Raw genomic sequence first — 27,689 nt, forward strand, 5'->3', positions numbered from 1 at the left:
AATAAATTAATTAAGCCAACAGCCAATCAACAGCCACATCTGCAAACATGACCACACCTGCTTGTATGTCCCATACTTTTGGGCCTTCCCCCGTAACTTCCTTTCTTATTACGTCACGCGCGTACGCCCCCACAGTACTTTCCTATGGGGACCACTAAAAAGACAAATAAAACGAATTGTTAAAAGACTTGTATCAAAAAAATTTAAAAAATAGCCTAAGGGTATTTACCCACTCTACCTCTATACGAAATTACAGGTAATTTCGCCCAAAAATGAAGGAGTTGAATCAATTTAAAGAAGTGGCAGGAGGAGGAGGAGGAGAAGAAACATCAGAAAAAGCAATATGGGTTCACCACCACTTCGTGGTGTGGTGAACCCATAATAAGGGTCTCATTTGCATAGTTTATAAGGATATGCTAGAATGGCAATGCCGCATTATGCTAAAATAAGATTGTTTTTTGGGGAAGAATTCATGTAATTGAGGATCCTATTCGCATAATCAGGGGAGCTTACTGGAATTACTCAAGCCGGATAATGTCATAAAGATTAACATCATTTGGCGAAGCTATGGGATCGCGGTACTCTAGTTTTGCTAATTCCACTACGTTGATTTACCTTAACGGGTGTATTGCATGCAAGTATAGAAAAAAAGAGGAACTGTTATTTTTTTGTTTCTATTTTCAGTACCAAAATGAAGAGATGCAACTGTTCCGAAGAGATGGAGGGTAACATTAACCTTAAGCAATGGGAGGCAGATGAGCTGAATGAAGTTGAAAGTCGACGCCAAGTAGAACTTCAAAAATTTAAACGCAGGTCAACACCTTTCTTTTTTTTATTTTCTGGAGTAGTGGACATTTCTTAGCTAATAAATCGACATTGGCCGTTTAATTTGACTTTTCACTGGATATGTGTGTGTAGTTTTCAAAGTAACACTGTATGAAAAGTGGGATTTACCACAAAGTTAAATGTGATGTAAAGCAAGGTAAAGGTTACATTTACCAATCGGTAAATATGCAACTATACCACAGATTTACCATCTTCAGATGTACCAGAGAGCGTCATACATTTTCTGTTACACTGCCCAGTATATAAATATAGAATACAACACGGGGTATTCCGTATCGCCCGAGGTGCCAGCCCGACCGCGCGTCGGATCGCGGCCGAAGGCCGGAGGGAGATCCGATCCACGGGAGGGCTGGGACCGAGGGTGATGCGGAATACACCGTGTTGTATTTTATTTATGTCATACCCACCCATGTAAACACGCCTTTCAATGCGAAATGAGCGAAATTTGGTGTCCCTAAACCAAAAAAAAAAAAACAAAGCAACAACATCAATTCCAACGTCCGTAGTTTGCATTCGAATTTTCGAAAGCGTTGCACGCGGTTAGGGCGAAACGCGTTCGAATCGTTCTATAGAACATCTGGAAGGCCCGGGCCGTACGCGTAAAGAACCCCCGGGCCGTACCGCTAGTTATCACACGGGCCGGAACACCCGTATCGAACGTAATCGCGACCCAGGTAGGACATAATATATAATCAGCAAAAAGAGTCACCCTACTCAGCAATCTACAGAACTGGTTGGCTCTGTCATTGGTGTACATAACATGTCTGAACAATTCTTATGTAACATTTTACTTAGAGGATCACCCGATTTACACCCAGATACAATCTGTAACATTTTGACAATCACCCAAAATTACTTTATTGATACTAAACGGTTTCCATTAGATGGTTTGTATTAGATTAACGCCTACAAAATATGTTCTTCCTTACCATTCATTATTATCCATTACCATAATCACACTGTTGCCATTTCCACCCATTTGCTGTTCCCTGTTGTTTTTGTCATGTATTTTGTCACTGCCTACCTGTATGTCTGGTGGTGAGGTTAATATAAGCTACAGCTAGAGTACCTCACCACCATGTCCTGTATTATACATGTCGAATTGCTAATTAAAAAAAAAGTTGTTCCCATCGACATCCAAACAAGTAGCGGTAACCTAGTAGAGGAAGTCAAAGACTTTAAATATATTGGTTCCAAGATGTAAAACTCTGAAAAAGACTTCGAAATAAGAAAATCGCTCGTCTGGAGTAGCTGCAATAAGCCAAAGAAAATCTGGAGGTTTTACCACAACAAACCAAAATTGTACCACCACATAGAATCAATACTGCTGTATGGTAGTGAAGTTTGGGCGCTCATTAAATTCCATGAGTAGCGTATTAATGGCTGCTATACAAAGATGCTCCGTATGTGTCTGAACATTTCCTGGGAGTAAAAACTCCCCAACAAGCAGCTATATCAGGATCTACCTGCAGTTACAGAGAAAATCAAAATCCGTAGGATGAAACTAGCCACATACTGTGTCAGACATCCTGATATTGTAGCCTCCAAACTGGTCCTTTGGGAGGCTACTTAAGGCCAAAGAAACCGTGGGAGACCCAGGGGAGACCCGGTGGGAACCTATAAGAAAAACCTCAAATCAAATGCCGGCCTGACTGAGGTGGGGGAGTTCTGGTCTCTGATGACAGAGCGGGATAGCGAGTGCTTTTGGGATTGGTTCGGGCGGGAGCTCGACCAAAGTAAAGTAGAGTAAGTGCTCTGACTTCAGAAGTGCACGTGGGATTTACCACGCTGGCATGAGCAAACAAGCCAGCTCTACTCTCAGAAACTACTCTCACACCTGCCGACTCACAAACACCCACACCTCTTGTAGGTTACGGCCGACCTCACTCCCTACGAGAAGAAAACCTAAAAAAACATGGAGGGGGATAGCTTAAACTCCCATCTAAGGCATAGACCACCATAGACCACCATCTGAGAAAACACGTCTGAGTATCAGAAAACCGTCCTTCCGCAGGATGGGATCGGATTCCTTTCCTTTCCAAAATTGGCTTCTTATGAGCTGACATTTTCCCTACCTGAACAAAATACAAGTTAAGGAAAAGCATAATGTCAAAAATGACGTCCACCAAGTGGACTGGCGCAACGCCACCCCTCCAGGTTTGTCTCCGTCTGAAAACCTCCTGACGGCATCTTCAGTTTGTTTGCTTGTTTGTTTGTTTGTTTGTTTGTTTGTTTGTTTAAGACGTGTTCCACTGTTTGGGAGAGCGGCAGTGATTAGCGGAAGGCCTAGCGAGACGGAGAAGCACGCAGCATATGAACGTTGTGTCCGGGTGTATGGCTCCCAAAAGATATATACCTGCTGACCGGAAATGACGTCATCCATTTCGAATTGATTACTATGCATGACAAATAGTAATATGCATGACAAACACTTTTGTATCAGTGAAAGAAGACTTTTATGGCTTTGATGTCAAATTAAACATGGTTTCATTTTGTAATTTATGTAATTGTATCATTAGGAATTCATAACTGTTTGCATGCACTCTCCATTTACAGAACGGGCAGTGCTGTCAAACTGGTCGATCTACCTACCTTATCTAGCTATCACGTCAGACTACCCAGATACCTTCCAGCGAGTAATGGCACCAATAAAGCTTCGTTCTCTATCGGAGCGCACCCATTTACATCCATAAAAGTTCATTTGATTTGATGTCACTTGAAGAGTCGATTCTTGAACTGCACGAGCATGTTTTAAATACGATAAAATTGTCGAGGCCTTATAAAGGTATAGTAAGACACGGCAAAAGTTTACTCTAGGTATTTTTTTTTCAATAATTATCTTTTTACACGGATTCGTTGTGAACAATCGGTGACACAGAAAGGGAAATTGAGTATTTGCTCAAGATCAAATGACGGCTTTTCTAGTCTATAATCGTACTGCATTTTTGTTTTAATTTGTTGTTACTCTAGAACCAAGTCGTCTAAAGAGACTGTACTTTTGGTGAACGGATCCGTTCCTCTCAGCTATCCAGCACACGGAGTGGTCGTAGCCCCAGAAGAATCGGAAAACATCCCAGGTACAGTAGATATCACCTTTAACAACTTTCGGTGTTTAAATGTCGGGCTCATATGTCTGTAGAGGGTAGAACAATCATAATGGCGTATAAATCAGCAATTGTTAACACTCTCAATTATGACTAAATCAGAAAATGCTTCAGTTGTATTCAGGGGTTAATGGCAAGCAAATAATACCAATATTAAGCTCACTAAATGCTAAAATGCTTGTGTTAAACAATTAATGCTTAAATATTGCTGCCGTGCCTTTAATTTAAGTCCGTTAGTCACGTTATTGTTGCCTTAGTTTACTAAGGTTTAAGAACAGATGGGAAAAAGCTAACCATATAATGAGGCCAATCCTGAATGCTAATAAAATATAGGCAATATCAAGTGTAACCCTCAAACCATCGTAGGTTTTTTTGCGACGAATTTTACCGTATAGGGTCAAAACTGATCCTATTAAGTTTTGCACAAATATAGCTTGTGACTTGATTTTGTGATGTGTATTGTTTCATTAATCTATCAAGGACAATTTTTCATAATTTCTGTTCAATATCATAATTTATGCTCCTAATACAAGATGCCATCAGGCTAGCGATGTCGATGACGTTTCATCCCAAGTCTATAGGAAACTTTGGCTAGGGTCCCAATTTATTGGGTTTTTTTCTGAAGAGTAAATATGTTGAGGTAATTCAAATGGCAGCAGAAAACGCAAGCAAACATATTATCTGGAAGAAAAAATGACCACAATAAAAAAATCACATGTATTAAAACACCAGTTTAAAATGCTGGAGTCAGTTTTCAGCCCACTGGACCACCCGTGAATTTTCTTGGATAACTTAACCAACAATGTTTTAATCTCAGTAAAAACGTGTAAGAAGTTATAAGACATATATACAAACAAACTCAGAAGTAATTTCGTTTTCGACAAGAAATGTCAAAATGACACATGTTAATATACGCCTGGGTTCAGTTTTTACCCCATCGGTGGTTTCAGGGTTAAGTACATAATTGTTGACAGTGAAAATGCTGTAGACGCTTTACAAGAACAGATAGATGTCACTAATAACACATATAATCAATGAAATTGTACTTCTGGTAATTCATAGTATCTTCCCACGAAATCTAAAATGCTTATCTCCATCTACTTAAACAGGTTTAAAAGTTGAGGATGACACCGTACGCGATGACTATAAGGTATCAAAAACATTTTGCAATAATTGAATTAGCAAAAACGTACCGCTAATGTAAATCTGTTCTATGCGGTAAAGACATGGTTATTCCAACAAGCAATGTTTGCAGTCTTGCTTTAATCCTATCTAGACCGGGCTTCGTGGGACGGAGGGGGTGGGGATCGTCTCATTCGGGTTCTCTCAGAACTTGCGAACGGTATATCGTATGACCACCACATTTTCAGAGAATGGTGTACTAGTAAAACAGAATGATTGCAACAATTTTGATGCAGTTCTGATGTAATATGACGTCATTATAAATCTGATTTTTGGTGGGAAGAACCGTATATATACATGTATAACGTATGTTAAAGTAACTTTTACAAAATGCCTTTATAATAGAATTTTAGGGTGTACTAAGACTTACGTCGCCCACAACAACACTAGTGACGTCATAATATAACGTCATGTGTATTTAAGGTATCCGCCATTTTGGATCATCAATCTTGAATTTTCAAGGATATTTTTTCAAGATAAAGGCTGAAATATAGACTAAAAGTAAACTAAATACGTTCATATGAACCTTTTTTGTAAAGATGGAACTGGTGATGAAATTTTAAGGAATAAAATGTTTTTACCACATCTAATGATGTGAGCCGCCATCTTGCATTTTAGTCAATTACGTCATGAAATCATTATAAATTATGCCTTTTACTGATGAAATGTACATTAAACTACATGAGATATTATTACTATTAGAAAGCAGGACCGGGTGTAACTTTACATAAACGCATAAAATTCTATTGTTGAAACGAAAATTACTAAATTAGCAAAACATGCCCGTTAAAAACCCGTTGTCATGGCAACACCAACATCATTATCTTATTCCACTGATAAAAAATTGTTGCCAACAATATTTTACGAAAAAGTCACTAGCCATTGGACGCTATTCGACATCAAATTTGGCGCGGGCAATTCTAGCCCTCCTCCCCACCCCGGCCTAGATAGGGTTAAGTCACCACATGGTACAGAATTTTAAAACTATATCTAATAAAATGACTTTCAACCTTCTCGTATTTTATTGCGAGTATTCAATATATGTTGCGGCATAAAATGTAACTCTCGGTACATTATAAAGGTCAAACTTTCGTCATCTGATTACGGGGTGTTGGACATCAGTGCGACAGTGCCCAAGGTTAGCGTTGAAGGCCTGGGTACTACTTTACTGACTATAAGGAGTAAGTCTCTGGACCATCTCAACCGGCAGCTGGAGTTTGTGGTGTATGTTAACACGGTCTTCGACATAGATGCTAGGGACTATGGTAAGTAACGGTGTTTAATTATGGTACGGGTCACTAAATGAAGCAATAAATGACCATAGTAAAAACTCGAAACAACCATTAACCAGTATGTCCATTAAGGATAATAATAATACTGCTAACCAAAATCTATTCATCTTCTGCCCGGCGTCGAACAATATCTGGTACTTTTTATCAAATATTGTGTGAGAAAATGCTGAAAAAAAGCAACATGAGTTCGGACTTTCTCTTATATGGCATTGTCTAAACACAGACACACAGAAACTCATACACACACATTCTAATCAGGAATTTAAGACTAAGGTTTTGTTTAATAAGCTATACCTGGGATGAACAAGCCACATACAAACCAAATACATCCATTCGTGCAGGTCAGAGTTTAAGTTACCCTACGGCACGTCTAGAATTTTTTTCCGTATTTTTGCTTACATTTTTTAAAATATTCCAACAAGACGTGGTGACGGCACAGTCATTTTTTTCAACTTATATTAATGCCACCACCAACACAGGGGACAATACAATACTCATTTTCACCTGAGTGAAGTGAGGAAAGTCGTGTAAAGTGCCTTTGCCAATGGCATAAGATCGGTGGCATGTCAGGACTCGAACCCGGATCTCTTGGTTCCGAGTCGACCACTCTGCCACTACGCCACACGACCCCACATTGTGGTGTTTACATTTGACAGATTGGAAGGCATCATACTTTCCAAATCGACTGCCCGACAGAGTGGTTAACAAGCGGTAGACATAATCTACGTCTCGGATTTGAAGAATCCTCTGTCAAAGTCTAGAAGCGCTCAAGTAACCAGAGGAACCCAAGGAACGTCCGAAAAGTAACGATCATAGCGTCTAAATATAACGATTGACGTCTTGTCGGTAGCAACCAACATTCTGCGAAACTTGAGTCATAGCAGGTTGTGAATCTGGTTTATCTAAAAACAGACGTCTCGTCGGAAAAGAAGACCTTTAACCCTACCTAGATCGGTTTTTTTTTGGCTCTTTTGACCCCCCCCCTCAGAACTCGCGAACCGTATGTTGTATGACCACCAAATTTACAGAGGATGGTGAATTAGTAAAAATTTATCATATCTACAATTTGTATGTCGTTACAACGTAACATGACGTCATTATGACGTTATTAATGTGATTTTATTGGCCTGAACCGTCTAGGTAGGTTATTCCCTGAAAACTAAATTGTATACAACATAACTTTACCAAAAGTTTTTAAGACAGAATATTAGGGTTTACTAAGTCTTATGTTGCCCGTAGCAACACCAGTGACGTCATAACATGATGTCATGCATATCTAAGCTATCCGCCATTTTGTATCATCAATCTAGAATTTTCAAAAATGATTTTTTTTTCATGATAAACCCTAAATACATTGTAAACATACTAAAGACCTTCATTTAAAGCTTTTTTGGAAAAAGAAATGGAAGTATTGATGAAATTTCAATATAAATAACACGTATATACCAGCACGTGGGCAGAACGTACTGCACCTGCGCGAAACCCGTAATGTATTGTACACAGCATTTCGGCAGAATGTCTCAAATAAGGTTGTATTCGCTTATATAAGATTAGCATTTGGACAGTAGTTTCCAAATGTTGTGTTGGACAGAATATCCTCTGCAACAGGCAAAATTCTGATGCAACGTTGACCTTGGACATCTCCTATACGACATACGTGTATTAATGAATGAACTTTAATGCTTGACAATCGTACATGCTACAACAATGTGTACGTAAGTGTGCCGATTGTTTTAAAAGACACAATACGTTTGGATGTATTGTGTAACTTATTACTTACTTAAGTGTATCATTCTGCATACAAGCATAAACTATACAGGGTCATGTCTTATGTTTATATTAACCTGGTTTTAGTCGTTTGCATTCATACACTATAAATAGCTACTTCGCCTCTAAAAGCTTTCCATTTTATTTTCAGTGCACTTCGTGTATCTACAGCATGAAGCAATTATCCCTATCATGATTCGTGTAAGGAAGTCACCAATTCTTTACGACCCCGGAAAAGGTTTGGTTCGCTTCGTTAAGATCTCCATTAGTGAGTAAAATAACTAGTCTTCCTTGAGTCCACTAAATATAGAAAATATAACAGGGGGATATAATCAAATTATATTATGTAATATTTTAGATATATTTTCAATATAATATAATATGTAAATTATACAAAACACTTAATTGGAGATTAGCATATAAACTAAACGGAAAGTGGGAAATCTTTTATCTCCTAAAACATTTATTACTCTCTATTATAGTCTTAACTATCCTTACTTAAGCTATTGTAATAGTGTATGGGCGAGTACGTACACTACATCACTTAACCGCTCTTTCTGCTTCAGAAACGATACATCAGAATAGCGTCAAAAGTTCCATTTACTTTCCCTACTGCACCGTTGTTAAAAAAGCTGAAAATACTGACCATAAATGACATAAATAGACTACAAACCAGTCTTTTAATGTATAAGATAATAAATAAATGTCCTTGCCTTCCTGAAACCTTCCACCGTCCACGACACCTACACCTTCTTATTGAACTCAGATATCCACAGCCACTTCACACGCCAAAGTAATTGCGAAAGTAAATGCGAAATCGAATCTACTAATCTAATTTACAATCACGCACAGGGGCCCAACAATATGGAACAACCTAAGTAGAACTTTACAAATTATTCCCTCCTTCACCATTTTCAAAAATCATACTAAAGTAGCTTTCATAAATAACCCCACACATTCCTAATTTTTGTTTGTTTCCTTGTTTACTACTTTCATTACTACTTTTCATTATTGTAGATAGTATTGTATCATATTGTATTTTATTGTTTTGTTTCATTTACCCGTTACCTAAGTTATTTCTTATTTATCCGATTTATTTGAATTGTTAATCACGTTATTAAGGGAGGCCTTCTCATCAGCATGTTATGCTTCCGGCCTCCCTGCACTCTTACATTTCATTTATATTTTCTTGTATTTGTATTGTTACATTTTGTTTTAAAGTGCGAAATAAACTGAAAACTGAAAATCACATAACTGACTAAAATAATTAAATTAAAATATAATCAATTACACAAAAGGTCATATATGCATATACCTATTTCATTAGCATGGACATTAGTAGTACGACTCCAAATTGGAGTTGGAGAGGTCAGAATTCAGTAGAATTAAAGTAAAAGAATAATTTATTGTGAAGGTAATAAAACAAGATGAAATTTGATAAAGTAAGTATGAAATAAAAGCAGATAATATTATTATAATACTGTTCATCATACAAAATCAACAAAGTGAATAATCAAGCAGAAAAAAAGTAATAACAAAATTTACAAAATTGGTACAGGGAATTCAATATGAGTTTTATTTTACCACCATAAATTTAATGGCTGGCATTCGTGCTTTTACCAATTCTCTTATCCTAGGCCGTGCATGTTCTTGAAACCTGGCTTTTAGAGACCTGTTTCCCCAATGTACGTTTCCTGGCAGGGCCCCTTGTTGTTTTTGCCCTGGCAGGGGATGTGGTAGATGACACCACACTTCTTCTCTTTGGGGTTTTTCCCCTTTGGCGCAACAAGAATGTGTCTTAAAGTAGTGGTTGGTTTGAAACAAGTTGCAATCCCGTGGGAAATGAAAATCCTCCTGAGAGCTTCAGACAAGTCCTTTATGTATGGAAGGACTACCAACCCCTTGGACTTCCTGTTTCTGCCGAGGGTTTGGTGGGAAAGCTCTAGGTGGGAAAGCTCTAGGGATAGCTCTAGGTGAGAGAACTTTTTTGTGTTGGACCAAAAGTTTTAACTTCAAACCTGTGATTACAAACACAGATGAACTTTCATGATAGAACTTAGTTTGATGTTGTTATTTAGGTAGGGAGAGTGTTGTAGGCCTTCATTAATTTTTATTGAAAAGTTCTAGTTTAGGCTTATGGACTAGGCTTGTACAATATCTCTCTGAAAAAGTTGTGGTGATGGGCGTTGTAGTTTTGTGATGATGTGCGTTGTTTACGGTTCTTAGATTCTCATATATAGACAAGCATATAACAGTTTGCAAATGCCTCTCCAGTATACAACTGAAATCGAGTTACACGATCTCATTCATTCGTTAACATTTCCGACTAAGTGTTTTTGGTGAATTATGGGATCCTTATTTGTTTGGTTTAGATTTAGTTGATTTGTCATCGAATCAATTACTGTAATCTTAAGAAACTTTCGGCATTTTTTTATTTATTTTCTCATTATGATACAATTCATAGAATTATGCCTAGTTAAATAAAATTGATCAAAAATAAAAAAGGAACTATCAAAGCACAAGAAAATGGACAAGGCAAAAATACTTAGCCGATACTGACATACTAACATTTTTGTCAGCTACCAGGACAATCTTGGGCATAAGATTCTTCAACACTTTTTACGACAAAACAATCATCTGTAAGATCAGCGTTCAAAAATATCACAGCAGTCTGAAAATACAAACGTACACAAACACACCCCTGCAACATTGGCGGTAACATAGTACTTAAATGTACTTCAATGTAAATATATAACTTGAATATCATCTTAAACTATGATCTCACAGCATTTCCATATTTCCTGACTGTAGCATGTCCAGATCAGGAGATATCAAAACCGGAATTTGAGCTGCAGTACCATAAGAAGTCACTAGGGGGCCCACAATTTAATTATGTCTAGGTCTTATCAATACCTACCTACCTACTAAATATGAAGTCAATCCATTGAAGCCTTGTTACGTTATCGGGTTTACAGACGGACGCACTCATACACGAACTCCTGTGAAAACAACCTTCTTGGCGAAGGTAGTAAAGTCAGTACTTCCGTTTAAAACAATAGAATTTTGCCCACATCAAATTTCGATTGCTAATTCGTCGACTTCTTCATTAGTTAAATTTTTCAATGACTTTGAGGACGTTATACGTCCCTCGCCTCGGTTAAGTAAGTGTCAACCGGTGGTCTCTAATGATGATAGCCTCATTTACTTAATCACAAAAAACCTAGGTCAGTATCCACTTGCTCTCATTCAAATGTACATAATCCTGTCGCCGCTCTTTACGGCTAGATATGAGCAAAATCACGGACCTTACCAGTAATTTCTGGTTTGATTGATGACTTGGAAGAAATTGGATTGGATTTCTCTCCCTAAAAAGCGGCTGTCGCCTGAGAATGAATGAAAATTTGCATAAAAGCAGTCTAAAACGTAGCAATATAATTACGACAATAGTTTGGTGCCCGTTGAAACCGGGTAGCCTTTTATTGACTAATTAAGTCATATTTCTCCTGTCACTATTCTTGTACATTGTGCGAGTTGGTTCATACCTGTCACAGTACTGTACTGTACACAAGTACTGTAACCTCCGGTCATGCAGTTTAGATAGAGCCATATATATGACACGAAACGTTTTCTGCGTTTCTAAGAGGAGCCTGGAAGAAAGGAGTGTATGCTGCCATTTGTCTGTAACCTTGTTTACTATTATTTATTATTCAATGTTATTTACTTCATTTGGTAAAGAAAAGTTACTTAGTTTCTATGTGCACCTATAAACTCTGGATCTTTCAGAAAGATAAATAAATTTTTGTAACCTCCGTAACGAAAGGTTACCCCTTTAGTGCAAAAGACATAACAAGATATCAAATGCCTTTTCCTGTGTAACATAAACGTAATCGATGGGAGTAAAGTAGAAATATATGCATCGAAAAGAAAATAAACCTCAATTACACGTAGCTATCTTTATCTGTTCGATATGTGCCAATATATAATATACTACAGGAGTACATCCATAGATACTGATGCCTAAACTAATGGCTTTTGAGGTGATGTCATAAATACATACTTTATATTAGACACCCGGTTCATTCTGATGTTCTAGTGTTTTTGCTGCATAAAAAAATCATTGTTTTAAAATATCTTATTAACCCTTTCTAGACCGGGCTTTTTGGGGGCTTGGTGGGACAGGGGGGGGGGGCTTATTTGACCCCCCACAGAACTCGCAAACGGTATGCCGTATGACCACCAAATTTTCAGAGCATGGTGTACTGGTTATATTATGTACAATTTTTATGTCGTAGTGACGTAATATTACGTCATTAATGCGATTCTATTGTCCAAAACCGTCTAGATAGGTTATTCCCTAAAAACAAAATAGTATACAACAAAGCTTTACCAAAAGTGTTTCTGACAGAATATTAGGGTGTACTTAGTCTTATGTTGCCAATAGCAACACCGGTGACGTCATTAAATGACGTCATGCATATTTAAGATATCCGCCATCTTGGATCATCAATCTTGAATTTTCAATTTTTTTTTTCATGATAAATCCTAAAATACATTGTAAATATACTAAAGTCCTTTTGGAAAAAGAAATGGAAGTATTGATGACATTTTAATGAAAATAACCTGTATATACCTATTCTAGCCTGACTAAATCGCGCTCCTGGCGGCCGCCGCCCTAGGTTGCCGCCCCCCAAAAGCTTGATGTCAAGCACGCGTAAAGCCGGCGGTCTGTCCTCGGCCCCGGGCCGCCATATATGGTTAATGAGATGCAAACGTCACGAAAGTTCCCCAGACGGCGCGGCACCCAGCGGAGATGGTTGCTATGGGCCTGTCGGTCGCTACCCAGTGATGGACGTCGGCGCGCCTTTCATGTGCCCAAAAGTTTGGCACGGAAGGCGTGGCCACCCGAAATCTGTTGCTATTTCCCAAAGTTCCTAGAACTTCTTCGTGGGAAAATGGCGGGAGTCACACCGAGAAAAAAATGCGAAGAGATCATTCTCAGCGGTATTCCTACCAATGTATGTGCGAACTGTGGCAGAAACTTCGATGAAACAACGAGTAAGAAGCGCAGGAACATTTTTGGGCCTGATGCAACCCTCTCAAGTGCAGGATTTACGACGATACAAGTTATCGAGAATTTGACAGGAGTCAACATCGTGGCGCAAGAATGTCAACCCACCATTTTCGTTTGCTCTGACTGTTTCACGATCATAAAGTCGTACGCGGCCGCTGACAAAAGATGTGTGGAAGCGCGACGAAAGTTCCATGATCATGGAAAAAGCGGGTTTTTCGCGCTAAGGAAGAAGAGAGTCCGCGCAACAACAAGTACTCCCAGGACTCCCGGCAAGGTGGCAAAGCGACGAAGGCAATTATTCTCCCCAGGAACTACACCTCGGAAGTCAACAAGCCCTCCCACCCTCAAAGTAAGCAATTTTGTGCATTTTTTGTGCATTTTCTGAAGCGGGCGATTTTTTTCTTTTGGATACGATATGAAAAGAAGAGTTCAGTAGTTCTGGCAAGTATTTCTATAGCGGTACTTTTGCATATGTCACCGCACCGTGCTGTGATTGTTTTTCATTACTGTAAATCACTTTATGTCGCAGTAGCAAAAGTCTGTCGTCTGAGAAAAAATGGACATGTTCGCGGAACTATATGTTCGCGGTGGCAGCAGATGCAGAAAAAGAGAGTCTGCAAATTTTTTCTTCACGGTAATGATAAGTACAGGGTACAGAAGCCACCATGAAAACCGCGAATATCAAAGTACTGTTCAAAAATTGTGATTTACGGTATACTGTTGGCTGTTCAGCTTGATAGCCATTCTTGTTTAAACTTTCTGAATTTCATGGAATAATACTACAGACATTCTCATACTGCATGTGTAGGGGTCGTGTTGCTGTACTGTGATCATGATTGTAAATTATGGTGCACGTAACACATTCTATATTGAGCCTTTAAGTCTTGTTTCCATGTTCTTTAGATATCAACAACATTAGAAAATAGTATATGAAAATGACTCTATAAATATTTAGATCCAAACTAAGTACATAAATATTTTTGATTTTAGAGTAAGTACTCTTATAAAAAAAAGTCTGTATGTTGCTAGGATTGTGAAAATTCAGAAAACTGCCCACATCTTTTATATCTCATACTTTATAGTTCGGGACTACAGATATCTAAGAATTACATGACAGTTATATGATAATGATGATATTAATACAACATTTTAGTAGTTGTGTTGCATTTCAGTATTATTATGCTATGCTTTTTTTCTCACATGACCTTACAAAAATATTCTTTCTTTTCAGGTTTCTGTTGAGAACAAGATCAGGAAGGTTGGTCCAAAAATCACAAGCATTGTCAAGCCTTTGCTTGATTACAAGTATTCCAGAGTTGCGAATGCTGTGTGCAAACACGAGAAGATCAAACCATTCATCCTGGCCAATGTTCTTTCTGTAGTCAACAAGGAAGCACAAGGCATATGCAAACCATCACAGCCATCAATCCTTCGTAGTCCATCCCTAAAAAATCTGACAGTCTCAAACATTACAAAGGAAATGGAAGACAGGGCACCAACCATCACACGGGTCCTACGGGTCATCTCCAGCCCTGTCAATGAGACAGTCCGGACAAGAAAGTCAACAATAAAGCTTGGTCGAAAGAAACACCTACAACCACGAACAAAACGAAAGGTGACCATCAACCAGCAGCAGGAACAGAGGAAGAAGCAAGATGCGAGACGTCAGCCAATCATTGCTACATCAGTGGCTGCTTTGTTTCGTGCCAGGAATAGAGCAATGTCTGCCATGCAGACTTGTTTAGGCATTAGCCTGTTCAAGTGCCATGCATCAGCTGCCGTCTACAAAAGAATGAACTCTTGTGGTGTGACAATCAGCCACAAACAGACCCTGAAAGCTGTGGACAAACTAGCCAAGAACCACGATCAGGAGGTTCACAGGTGGAGGAAAAATCTAGAGCACGGTTCAGGCACCAGCGGAAACACTCCGACTGCTCACCCCAGCGGAGAGACTCCGACTGCTCACCCCAGCGGAGAGACTCCGACTGCTCAACCCAGAGGAGAGACTCCGACTGCTCAACCCAGAGGAGAGACTCCGACTGCCCAACCCAGAGGAGAGACTCCGACTGCTCACCCCAGAGGAGAGACTCTGACTGCTCACCCGAGCGGAGAGACTCCGACTGCCAACCCCAGAGGAGAGACTCCGACTGCTCACCCCAGAGGAGAGACTCCGACTGCTCACCCGAGCGGAGAGACTCCGACTGCCAACCCCAGAGGAGAGACTCCGACTGCTCACCCCAGAGGAGAGACTCTGACTGCTCACCCCAGAGGAGAGACTCCATGTTTGGAGGTCTAAAATATTTTACCTGTTGCATGATGTTTGTATAGGAGACATACATTAATGGCATATTTGTTCTTTGGTAGTATGCATACAACTTACTTTTTTTTTAAGAGCTCAGTGTGATTTTTTTTCTAGTTTTGAAAAATGCAAGATCAGCATTGTTCTCTCAGCTCTATATACATGTAACCATTAAGACTTAGTGGTCAAATTTAGGCAGAATTTAAAACACATAAAGAAAGGTCGGTATTCATCATTTTGATGTACAGTATTTGATTTGGTCATTAAGACTTGCAATGTACAATGGGCACTTCAGTGTAGTTTCTTCTGTTTGTGCAACCACAGATTTCAACTTGAAGAGATTATAAATATTATAATAAAAATGTAACCAAAGTACAAGCACAGATTTTAACTTAAAGAGACTATTTACCCCCAGCAGAGACTCCGACTCCCCACCCCAGAGGAGAGACTCTGACTGCTCACCCCAGAGGAGAGACTCCGACTGCCCACCCCAGAGGAGAGACTCCGACTGCTCACCCCAGAGGAGAGACTCCATGTTTGGAGGTCTAAAATATTAGACATACATTAATGGCATATTTGTTCTTTGGTAGTATGCATACAACTTACTTTTTTTTAAGAACTCAGTGTGATTTTTTTTCTAGTTTTGAAAAAAGCAAGATCAGCATTGTTCTCTCAGCTCTATATACATGTAACCAGTAAGACTTAGTGGTCAAATTTAGGCAGAGTTCAAAACACATAAAGAAAGGTCGGTATTCATCATTTTGATGTACAGTATTTGATTTGGTCATTAAGACTTGCAATGTACAATGGGCACTTCAGTGTAGTTTCTTCTGTTTGTACAACCACAGATTTCAACTTGAAGAGATTATAAATATTATAATAAAAATGTAACCAAAGTACAAGCACAGATTTTAACTTAAAGAGACTATTTAATAAATGTATGTGTACAACTGCAACCTAAGTACAAGCACAGATTTCAACTCAAAGAGACTATTATTTATATATATATACAGATATATATGTACATCCACGACCAAAGAACAAATTTCATCTCAAAGGTATTATCATATACGCAAAACCGCAACCAAAGTACAACAGATATGAACTTTTGTTTTGTCATGCATACATGTATGTACAAACGACCAAATATTTGAACTTGAAACTATTATCATAGATGATTTATACATAAAACAAGTCATCCATAGCTCATTTGAATCTTTTTGCAACAAGGGTGTAAACATTGATTTGGCAGGATTTTGTGACTTGATGATTGTGAATCATTCAGTGTACAACATACTGTGCATACAACATACAACATGTGTTTATTTCAGACTCTTTCGCAAAGACGAGTAATGTTTCTCTTTGACTAGGATTGATTGTGTGTGCTGAAGACACCACCACCTGCTTGTTTGTATTATCTATGCACTTGTTGTCATAGTCACATTGACAGTAGTAAGCCTTCTCATGTACTGTCCTGAATGTCCTGAAATGTTTCATTTAAAATGGCGAAAACCATATCAATCACTTCTTTATTCCATAACCCAATGTCAGTCATAATGTCTTCTTTTGTGAACAATGTTGCACAAGAGTCAACAATATTATCAATAGCATCGAGGCTAAATCCAGAAAATACATTAAAGTTGCGTATAGTTGGTTGCATTTCTTCCATGAAATCCCTTCTGAAGTCTTTTAACGATTCTCTTAACATGTTGAGCTGTTCTGTAGATGGATGACGGATAGCACATAGTTTTAATAGTTCCTCGTCAGAGAGTTCTGCTGTGGGTGATAGGTGTTGATTCCACGGTAGTGATGAACTATCTCCACATAAGTCACAACAGGTAATTCCTACTGACTGGTCCTCCGTAGCAGTGCTACAACTCTTGAGTCTGAAGTAGTCTAACAAATATCTTCTACGGCAAGAGTCGTTATCCAGCTTGCAGTAAGTGGCCATACTGGGTTTACACGAACCCTTTGCAAGTGTTCTGCTTTGATGCAGGATGACAGAATGAGCAGGTCGGCCATCCCTGCCCCCTCTTCCGCTCTCCTGATAGAATCCCTCAACATTTCTCGGTGCCCCCCAATGTACTACAGCAAATACATCAGGCACATCTATTCCCATACCAAATGCCACGGTGGCAATCGTAATGCGGACTACACTATCTGTCTTGGTAAACTGGTCTAACACAAAATTCTTATTAGTCTCAGCCGTGCTTCTGTGGAACATTGCCACGTACCTATTCTTATATGATCTTGTCTGCTCTAGATCAAGATTATATCCATCATCTCCTAAAATTTTCATAAAAAGTTTATACATTTGTGAACAAGCCTTAATGTTTCTGCAGTAGATAATATATTTCCTGCATGATTGTCCTTTCTCTTTCAGTTCTGTAATCAGCCAGTTGAACTCCTTTTTCATGTCATAACTTGAGGCTACTGAATGGTACATGATGTTTGGCCTATTTGAAGGCACTGACACCGTGTATGTGTCAGGCTCCATGCACAGGGATGATAGGATGTCCGTCCTGATCTCTTATGTGGCCGTGGCTGTAAGCGCGAGGAAAGGGACGTCCGCAACCAATGACCTCAGTTCGGCCAGACGTTTGTACTCCTTTCTGAAGTCTTCACCCCTGGTTTATGAAATAAAGATAATGATTTTTTGACAGAAACAAAGGCTTAAAAAAACCTCTTAGATATCCATAAATAATGGATTGTTAACATGCACACCTTTACATGCACACATTTACATGCACACCTTTAGTTTACATAGCCTGTGTTACATAAGATGACGGACAGAGGTTAATGACCCCCACCCCAGAAGCGCGGTTTCGTCGGGCTAACCTTTACATATCTGACCGTTTCACAAAAAAAAGTTGTTTGGTTTCATGCTAGCCTTAGCCTATGCTCTCGGCCGGAGGTTAATGACAAGGGCGGCGGCGGGGAGCGCGGTTTAGTCAAGCTAATGCTAGCCTGTGTTATACACAAAACTCTCGCGATATGCCCCCCTCCCCATTTGATGTCACGTTATATATTCAGCCGCAACACGGCGCTTGCCTTTCCTCATCACAGTATCTCTGATTATTATAATTTTTTCACTTTTTCCATTGGTATCATACTAAGAAATCATGCAAATTACTTACCAAGTCGTAACACAATGCGCCTCATCTATCGCGACGCCAACAAGGTTCTCGCGGTAAGTCGGGCTGGTCAGCATACCCCGCCATGTTTTCGAATTCAGCAGTGCCTCTGGTGACGCAAAAACCAGGCTGTATTTACCCTCAGCAACGCCCTTCTTGATCTCTGGGTCTTTCTGGGTCTCGCCTATGTAAGCTGCTGAAATTCCCCTTCGTTGTAGACGCTCTACTTGATCTTGCATGAGGGATAGTAACGGCGAAACCACCAACATAATACAGTGTCTGTCGAGAATTCTCTCCAAGACAAGGGGAACCAAGGTGTAAATCTCGGTCTTCCCGTAGCCGGTAGGAAGGCATGCAAACACATCGTTTCTCTGTTCAACCAAGAATTTTATAGTCTTTTCCTGAAGAGGCTTCAGGGGCCAGGGACTCCCAAAGTCCACACACACCGACTCAAGGACGCACAGAAACTCGGGTGTTGCGCTGGTCGCCGCCATCTTTCTTAGAAATTCCAACCCGCAATCGATCAAATTGTTGTCCCCGCCCGGTACTCCGCCCCACTCGGGCTGCCTGGCGCCGATGACCACGTGGTGGCCCGGTCGATTACCATAGAAATTCCTATACTGGCTTCCTATTGGTGACTCCAGGAAAGGGAACGGGCCGCCCGGCTTAGAGCTATTCTGCCACAAGCTCTTGGGGTGGGGGTCATTAACCTCCGGCCGAGAGCTTGTATACACGGGCTATACCTGTTCTAATGATATGGTCAGCCATCTTGGTTTTTGGCCAATGACGTCATCAAATTATCATAAATAATGTATATTTAATGATGAAATTTACATTAAGTTATATTAATTTACTTAAATTACATTAACATGTTATTAGTATCAGAAACCATGAGTAACTTGACATAAAACCCATAAAATTCTATTGTTGAAACAAAAATTACTAAATTTAGCAAAAAATGCCTGTCAGAAAACCGTTGCCATGGCAAAACAAAAAAATTATTAACTTATTCCAATGATAGAGAATTGTTGCCAACAATATTCTAGGAAAAGTCACCAAGTTTGGCCGTTCTAGCACTAGCCGTTCAGACGCTAGGTGACATCAAATTTGGGGCGGACACTTTTAGCCCCCCCCCCGTCTAGGTAGGGTTAAAGATCATACGTTTTCGATAACTTAATTCGACAATTAGGCTGTCACTTTTTATTTATCATAAGATTCAGGTGTTTTCCTAAAGAAATCACCATTCTGCGCATTTTAATGAGAATGAGCATGTTAAGTCACTCTTCCTATCTCTCTCTCATTTACTCTCTCCCTCTCTCTTAAACAATTGTTTATTTCTTAGGTGACATAAATGACAAGGTTACCATTATCACAAAGACCTTTCTGAGGTATTCATCAGTAAGAGTCCTCATCCAAAGCATCCAGACATACTACCCCAAGATGCGGATAATTGTAGCAGATGACAATAGCCCTATCGAGGACCTACAATCTGAACATGTAGATCATTATGTCATGCCTTTTGGATCGGTAAGTATTTACAACAATTGATTTAACGGTCTTAAACATTTCCTATATACTAGACAAAATAAAAAATTCACAGTATGTGGAAAGATGACACAATGCGAAAAGGATGAATTTAAGTAAATCCGCTGAATTTGTTATACCCAAGCTTTTCAGCCTCGTAAGAAACAGTGTAAACTCTTCATCATCAAAACGCTATTGCTAACAAAACGTCATCATTATATATTATCATATAGCCAGAAGGCGTCGACCAATCAGAAGGGCCCATTTCATTGGATGCCATGCCGCAACCTAAAAAGGGGTCGGTTATTAGAATACGCTCGCTTGGTCGTTTATTTGGTTATCGCACTTGATCAGGGATTATTTTACCATATAAACCTGGGGCGAGGCATTGACCCTTTATTAAGCCGTCGGGGCTTTAACCCTATTCAGACCGGGCTTTTCATGCCCAACCTCTGTAACTCAACAGCCACTTATCGTATATGCGTACGGCCACCAAATTTTCAGAGGAAGGTGTTTGAATAAGATTAATTTCTTAACATCAACTTTTGTGTCATTATGACATCAAATAGAATTATTTAAGTGTTTTTTTTAGAACCCAGATTTTTTTTTAGGAAAACGGAGAGGAAGACGTTCAAACTTTGACGAAAACTGCTTATGATAGAATATCATGGACGAGTAACACTTATGTTGTCCCTGGCAATGACACAGACGTCAAAATGACGTCTTAAAATGACGCCATGCACAGTTAGGCTGCCGGCCTGCTTAGACGGTCAATCTGGAATTTTTAGAATAATGTTTTGTTCAAGAAACAGCCCTATAACGCAATGCAAATGGGTAAATGATGTCCATTTGAATGTTTTAGGTGAAAAGTAAAGAGTTTTGGTAAAATAAGCAGGCGATCACAAGTCCATTCCACGTCCGTCGGTCAGCAGCCAGCGCAGCAATCCTGTCAGTGCTCAGGTCACCTTCCGTATCCCCCAGCAGGTTCTGGATCCCCCAGCAGGTTCTGCCATGGGGCGGAACGTAGAGGGCGTAAGTCCTGAGTGGTTCCTCTACCGGCATCCTTAGGGCGTGTCCGAAAAAGCGCAGTTGCCGTTGTCTCACTCTGATGATGTGTTCGTAGTTTTGTATATTTGGTTGTTGCTTACATGGTCTGTGCGCTTGATGTTCAACATGATTCTAAGGCAAGATGTAGCAAAAGAGTTTATCTTGTCCTCCATGTCGCGCGACAGCACCCCGGTTTCACAGCCATACAACAGTACCGACACACAGGTGACATGATTATATAAGATGTTAATAATATTAGAATGAAAGTTTAATTTAGATAAAACCAAGAAAATTTTAAAGTTTACACCAAAATTGTAGAATTTTCCAAAAACTTTCTGTCAGAAACCCGTCGTAAATTCCATAACTTATGAACTTAGTATGAAATTGTTCCCAGATACATTTTAGGAAAAATCACAGAATTCTATGTTCTAGGATATGCCGTTCAGGTGCTATCTGAGATGAAAGTGGGCGCGGGCCTAAAAAGACCACCTCCGGTCTGAATAGTGTTAATAACTGTTATACAGCCGCGGGTGCCATGCGTTCCGTGTAGCTAACGAAACTTCTCTGCAGGGCTGGTTTGGTGGTAGAAACCTGGCTGCATCTCAAGTCACCACACCTTACCTGTTGTGGTTGGATGATGACTACGCCTTCCATGAAGAGACAAAACTGGAGGCTATGGTAAAAATCCTCGATAACAGCAACTTAGACGTGGTAAGATTTGTATCTTTTGTGTTCAATTATAATACACGACCACAGGCCTAAGATTGAAAAAATAAATCCCCACAGTGAATGTAAAATAGTAAGCTATGTTATTCGTAGCTTATTGATGTCTTAATTGTCTTCGTTCTTTGGCTTTAAATCACCCAATGGAAACTAATGCATTTTGAACAGGTCCAATGTAGGTCTTTGAGTGGTCTACGAGCTAAGAAAACCGTCTAGCTGAATAAAGACTACCTATGACTTTAGTTTTAGTATATGATAAATAATCTAAAAATATGGCATCAACAAACATGGAATCAACCTTAGTCTCTGGTAATTTGTCTATTGTACTATGGAAGACCATTGCTGTAGAATTCCTCGTAAATTATCTATCACCTTCTAGAGGCTATAGCGAAATGATCAAGTAAGACGTTCTGTAGATCGCTAAGTTAATATCGTCGAAATTGCATACAGTAGAGTCCAATCGTCAACTCAAGCACTGTGTTGGTAGTTAAGTACTTAAAGTTTAAACTTTCGATCTAACAACACTGAATGGTTTGACCCAGTGTTGTCGTCACACTTTAGAGAAGCCACATGACGAGCTCCATTGGGTCTGCCTACTTAGGAAGGCCAGGGTGAGTGGTCGAAAGCTCGAGCTGAGAATCATTCGGTGTTGCTTGACAAGAGTTAAACAACTTGAGAATTGCAAGATAAAAAACAATCGGAATAGAATTAACCTGAGACACGTGGTAAACAAAGAAGTCGTAAGAAATTTGAAGGGGTATCTTTTAGCAGGAAGCCTAAACAGCTGTTCCCATGTCTGATCAAAAGACCAAATGGTTGTAAAATAAAAATTACGATTGTCGTTTAGTATAGAATATTGGAAGCGCGTTTTTTGTAGATTTTTACCTTTTAATTATTTGTTAATTATTTACTTCCGGCAGGTTTCTGGATTACGAGGCAATATAAAGTTGCATGTCACTAAGATGGCAGTGATTCCCGGAGTACACGAGGATGGTGGTTTTTGCATCTTAAGCGAGAAAGGCAAGAATTATGGCCAAGTACCCGGGTTTCCAGACTGCTATTTCACAACTCGGGTTGTCAACTTCTTCATGGGTAGAACGGATGGGGTCCGGTCTGTAGGGTTTTATCCGGCTTACTCCAGAAAAGCAGACAAAGGTAATTCTAGGCCTTTTTATACATATTGCAATTTGCCCATTTAACTTTTCATCATCATAACCTTTGGCTTTCAAATAAAAACAGCAGAAATATTATTAAAATTTTGCATTTGCAAACTCTGTTATGAAGCGGACAGAAATAAAATAATTTCCATTACAATGTAACAAACTCATAATAAGTGCAATATCTAAATAGATATTTGTTAATTATACGACCAGAAATTTCTAAAAGTACCAATTCAACAATGCTTGAAGAAATGCTTTGGTTTCCAAAATCAAATCTCAGCATATAAACCATTAATTAGCTGCAATGCTACAGCTCTACGTAGAAATGTTGTTCAGTATTAAATGCCATCATATTCTGTATCTTATTCAATTGTTGTGCTTTTAAAGTTAAGCACCGTTTTCCATTGAGCAGAGTTTTACTTGGATGCATTGGGAAAGCTTCGGATGGCTGCTTGCATGGGGATTCATATCCACCACAACCGGACTTGGACCAACGAGTACCAGAAATACCGACATGGCAGGGACATCAAAGACTACCAGAAGTTGCAGAATAGGATAATTTACTTTAGGAACAATGCAGACTGCTGGCTTACAGTTTGAGATAAATGCTCACATACCTAACCGAGTCCTTTAGGTTTGACCATGCGCCTTGCAGAGTTTGTTAAGACGTGTACAATAAAGCTGAATCTTGCTGTAGCATGGAATATCAAACTTTATTTCTAACAGACACGATAAGATGCTAGTGTATCTTGATTTAGCTTGCCTGTCCCGTGACCCTGCTAATCAATGTACAGATTAACAGAGGTCAGGAATAGGAGACATTAAATACAATAGACCGACAAAATATGTCTAAAATAATAAATCTTTCATCGTTTTTACTCCATAACGCCATGTAAGTTGCCAGGTAAACATTTAGCGACCGCATGCACTACCAAACACGCTTTTTCTTCTTTTTCTTCTTTTCTTATGGGAAGACAATTTTTCTTTGGGGGAGAATAATAAGAAAAAAAATTTCATTATACCTACTTTCTTGCACCAAGAAATATTTTCTAATTTTTCTTAAGAGGAGAATAGGCTTCATTAAAATCTTGATTTTTTTTCAGTAAAGAAATATTTCTAGAGGATGTTCTAACTTACAAGATTCGAATTTTTTTTAAATAAAACTAAAATTCCTCTAGTAAAGACAATATTTCTAGGGAAGATTCTAACTTGCAATATTAGAATCTTTTCATCTTAAAAATTCCCTCAGACTTAGTTAATTTTTATTATTCAGTTTTCATGTATGATTTCTTTCTTACATTACATCAAAGTGGTCATATTTACCTTTTTCTTGTGTATGCCAAAAATGTTTATTGTAACCTAGAAAGATTGAGAAATGTCATTCTTGTTTCTCTGTTTAAGAAAATACAAAAATAAACTTCTTATTTTTCTTGACAAACACTGATAAGAAAATAAACAACAAAGATACAAAATCTTTGATTAGGCTAAAATATGGCTAGTATTATATTCTTCAACATTTTTGATTTTCTTCGTTAGAAAGTTAAAAACGGCCATTCTAGTTTTTCTTCTATAGCAACATTTAAGAAAATACCAGAAAGTTTAAGAGAGATGATTCTTATTTTCCTGGAAATGTTCGAGATGATGTACCGGTAGAAACTTTTTTCTTAACTTACTAGTTTTCTTGATCATGTGACCTTTTCTGAACCCCTGATTGGTTGATTTTAATCCCAAAATGCAGTTAGAGGGTTTTGAACATAAGTCAGTTGTGGAAGCCGCGCTGGTTACTTATTTTTGTCAGTTATTGACTCATGTCAGATTTGAAGTCAAAATCAAGTTAAAAAGGACCCAGTATACATGTGAAGCAATGGTGATCTTGGTCGCAGAAGAAACAAACTTTGCAACAGAAAAAGCATGAAACCAAACAGATAGAAGGTAAGTGAGCCCCCCTCCCCACCTAGAAGAAAAATCTGTTGACATTGTTTTTAGACTTCATAGCCAAAATATTGTTACAACGCCATTGGGGTTGATTTCGAAAGTCAAATCATATCTCTGGTGTATTGTATATTAAAGTGCATTACTGTTTTATTACATAATTTTCCATTATTTACTTTAAGTAATAAATTATATTGTTTTGGCATCCTGTTTTGACTTTGTTGCCTTCAGTGCATGCATGCAAACTAATAAAGGTCTTTCCTGTTTTTTCAGGTGTCCAAAATGTATGACTTTGCCAATTCTATCATGCCAAAACTGCAGTTTTTGCTGAATATGTTTTAGAATGTGATATGATCTGTATTCTGAAAGCATAATGGCTTGTTAGTTATATCATATAATATTTTGAAATTTACTGTTAAACTGTTTCCATTCCACGAATGTTGATTGACTGAATTTATATTTTTAATTGGAAACATTGTACAAAATCAATGTGGTAATAAACATCTCTATACCCCCAAATGCTTTTCAAAATAACACTTATTTGCTATACAACATCATTATTTATATTTAGATCATCATTTATATTTAGAAGGCACTATATATTTATTTTTTTGTGGACAGAATTGTTTTCTTCCTACAAGAGCAGGTAGCTATTAGTTCAAGAAATATTTTCTTGTGTACAGAATGGTTTTCTTGCTAAAGGAGAGTTAGATCTTAGTTCAAGAAATCTTTTCCTGTTTGAAGAATGGTCTTCTTACTACAAGAAAGAGTTAGCCCCTTACTTCAAGACATCTTTTCTTGTGTACAGAATGATTTTCTTGCCACAAGAACAGTTAGATCTTAGTTGAAAAAATATTTTCTTGTAGGGAGAATGGTTTTATTGCTACAAGAATAGTTTAGATCTTAGTTCAAGAAATCTTTTCTTGTGTACAGAATGGTTTTCTAGAAATCTTAGAAATTCTTACTGCAAGAATAATATTCTAAGGGTATTTAGTTCAAGATACATAAGAAAAGAAATCTTACCACAATAAACTAAAATGCAGTTTCTTTAAATTCTTGTCTCATTGACAATATTTTTTCTTGGGTGAAGAATAATTTTCTCAGTGGAAGAAAATTTGTCTTCCCTGAAGAAAAACAAGATTGGCATTTTTGGTAGTGAGTAAATACATGTATCCAAAATGTAGACAGTTTTAACCCTATCTAGACGGCTTTTTGTTATTTTTGGGACTGGCGGGGGGACTCACAAATTATCTATTATTTGCCAAAATAGCTTCTCAGAAACCCGTTGCCACGCCAACACGAAAATTATAAATTTACCTCACTGCTATTAAATTATTAGCAACGCTATTTTAGGAAAAGTCACCAAGTTTGGTGGCCCTAGCACAAATCGTTCTGACGTTACCCAACATCAAAGTTGGCGCGGGCACTTTTAGCCCCCACCCCCTACCCAGTCTAGATAGGGTTAATAGATAGGTATAAAGTATATTTGGATGTTAAAGTAACACGTATGTATGAAAATAATAACGTTAATGGCAGGTGTTTAAACATTTTAAAAATTCATTGGAATGATTCTCTTTCAAGACATGAGCCGTAACACAGGGTTTGATCCGTGTTGTTAGTTTTTTTTTAAAGTCAGATCTCATTCTGTAAAGATAGATCAAACACATCCTTAAGCTGACTTTAGGATCTGTTTAATGCACGTAGTGCTACATAAATCTGATGGAATCAGTTCCTGTCCGTTAAACAAATGTCCTAAACGATAACTTTCAGAACATTTGAAACGGCTACGCAGAACTTTAACATCGGTATATGTGAATATGACGACAGAAACAAATATTAACTGAGAAAATGTTTTGAGTAAAACATACAAAATACTAGAGTTACATGACCATATACCTTCGACAAATGATGTTAATCTTTATCACTGAAAAATATATATATTATGCACATCTTCATTTCAATGAATTTTATAAGTAAATCATATTCTCCATTAAAGAAAGTCTTATCTTAACAAAAAAATGCCATTTTAGCATTTCCTTTTAAATTATGCAAATGAAGTCCTAAGAGTTAAATCTATTTTCATTTAAGTTTTGACAAACAAACAAGACGAACATTAAAAACACCTAGGTCAATCCCTTAGTATGAGTTAATAATATGAACTCACGGGACGCAAGGTAAGTATGCGTGCGTCGGACTATCTGGACGCGTACACCGAAACTGCATTTTAAAAATGGTGATTCATTAGGTTTACTCAATATAATAAAAAGTATACATTAATATATTGCACTAGTTGACTATTGCACTTCCTCGTTTAGCAAGCTACTTACAGCATGAGAACAGTCCCATGGGTATGCCCTAACCAACAGTATTTCTTGCACAGTATATGACATACGAGGTACATATATATTGCACATTTGCCCAATCTGGTTTTCAGGTGTCGCACTTCCCTGTCCTTGTGGTTAACAACACATAGCGATCTTAACTTCGTGTTTCCCCCACTTACCCCACTTACCCACCCTCTACTCCCTACTTCAATCGTTACAAGAGTAGCTTCGTAGCTACTAGGACTGTGGATTTCGTTCAACAAAACTTCGTACTTTGCCCTTTA

At 38.4% G+C, this 27,689-nt stretch overlaps 1 protein-coding gene across 1 annotated transcript in view; it reads left to right on the plus strand.

Moving 5' to 3' along the window:
- LOC109473331 (beta-1,4 N-acetylgalactosaminyltransferase 1-like) overlaps nucleotides 1-24,006 on the plus strand; it is a 26,529-nt gene extending 2,523 nt beyond the window's left edge. Inside the window, exons 2-10 of the mRNA XM_019773201.1 lie at nucleotides 685-813; nucleotides 3,817-3,923; nucleotides 5,060-5,100; nucleotides 6,214-6,397; nucleotides 8,343-8,429; nucleotides 20,038-20,222; nucleotides 21,837-21,977; nucleotides 22,910-23,144; nucleotides 23,562-24,006. Coding sequence (XP_019628760.1) covers nucleotides 685-813; nucleotides 3,817-3,923; nucleotides 5,060-5,100; nucleotides 6,214-6,397; nucleotides 8,343-8,429; nucleotides 20,038-20,222; nucleotides 21,837-21,977; nucleotides 22,910-23,144; nucleotides 23,562-23,749 — 1,297 coding nt within the window. The 3' untranslated portion in view covers nucleotides 23,750-24,006. The remainder of the gene's footprint in view (nucleotides 1-684; nucleotides 814-3,816; nucleotides 3,924-5,059; nucleotides 5,101-6,213; nucleotides 6,398-8,342; nucleotides 8,430-20,037; nucleotides 20,223-21,836; nucleotides 21,978-22,909; nucleotides 23,145-23,561) is intronic.
- Nucleotides 24,007-27,689: the final 3,683 nt, after the last annotated feature.

The sequence above is a fragment of the Branchiostoma belcheri genome, unplaced genomic scaffold (assembly GCF_001625305.1).
Source record: "Branchiostoma belcheri isolate BF01 breed outbred unplaced genomic scaffold, Haploidv18h27 scaffold100, whole genome shotgun sequence".
Classification (NCBI taxonomy): Eukaryota; Metazoa; Chordata; class Leptocardii; order Amphioxiformes; family Branchiostomatidae; genus Branchiostoma; species Branchiostoma belcheri.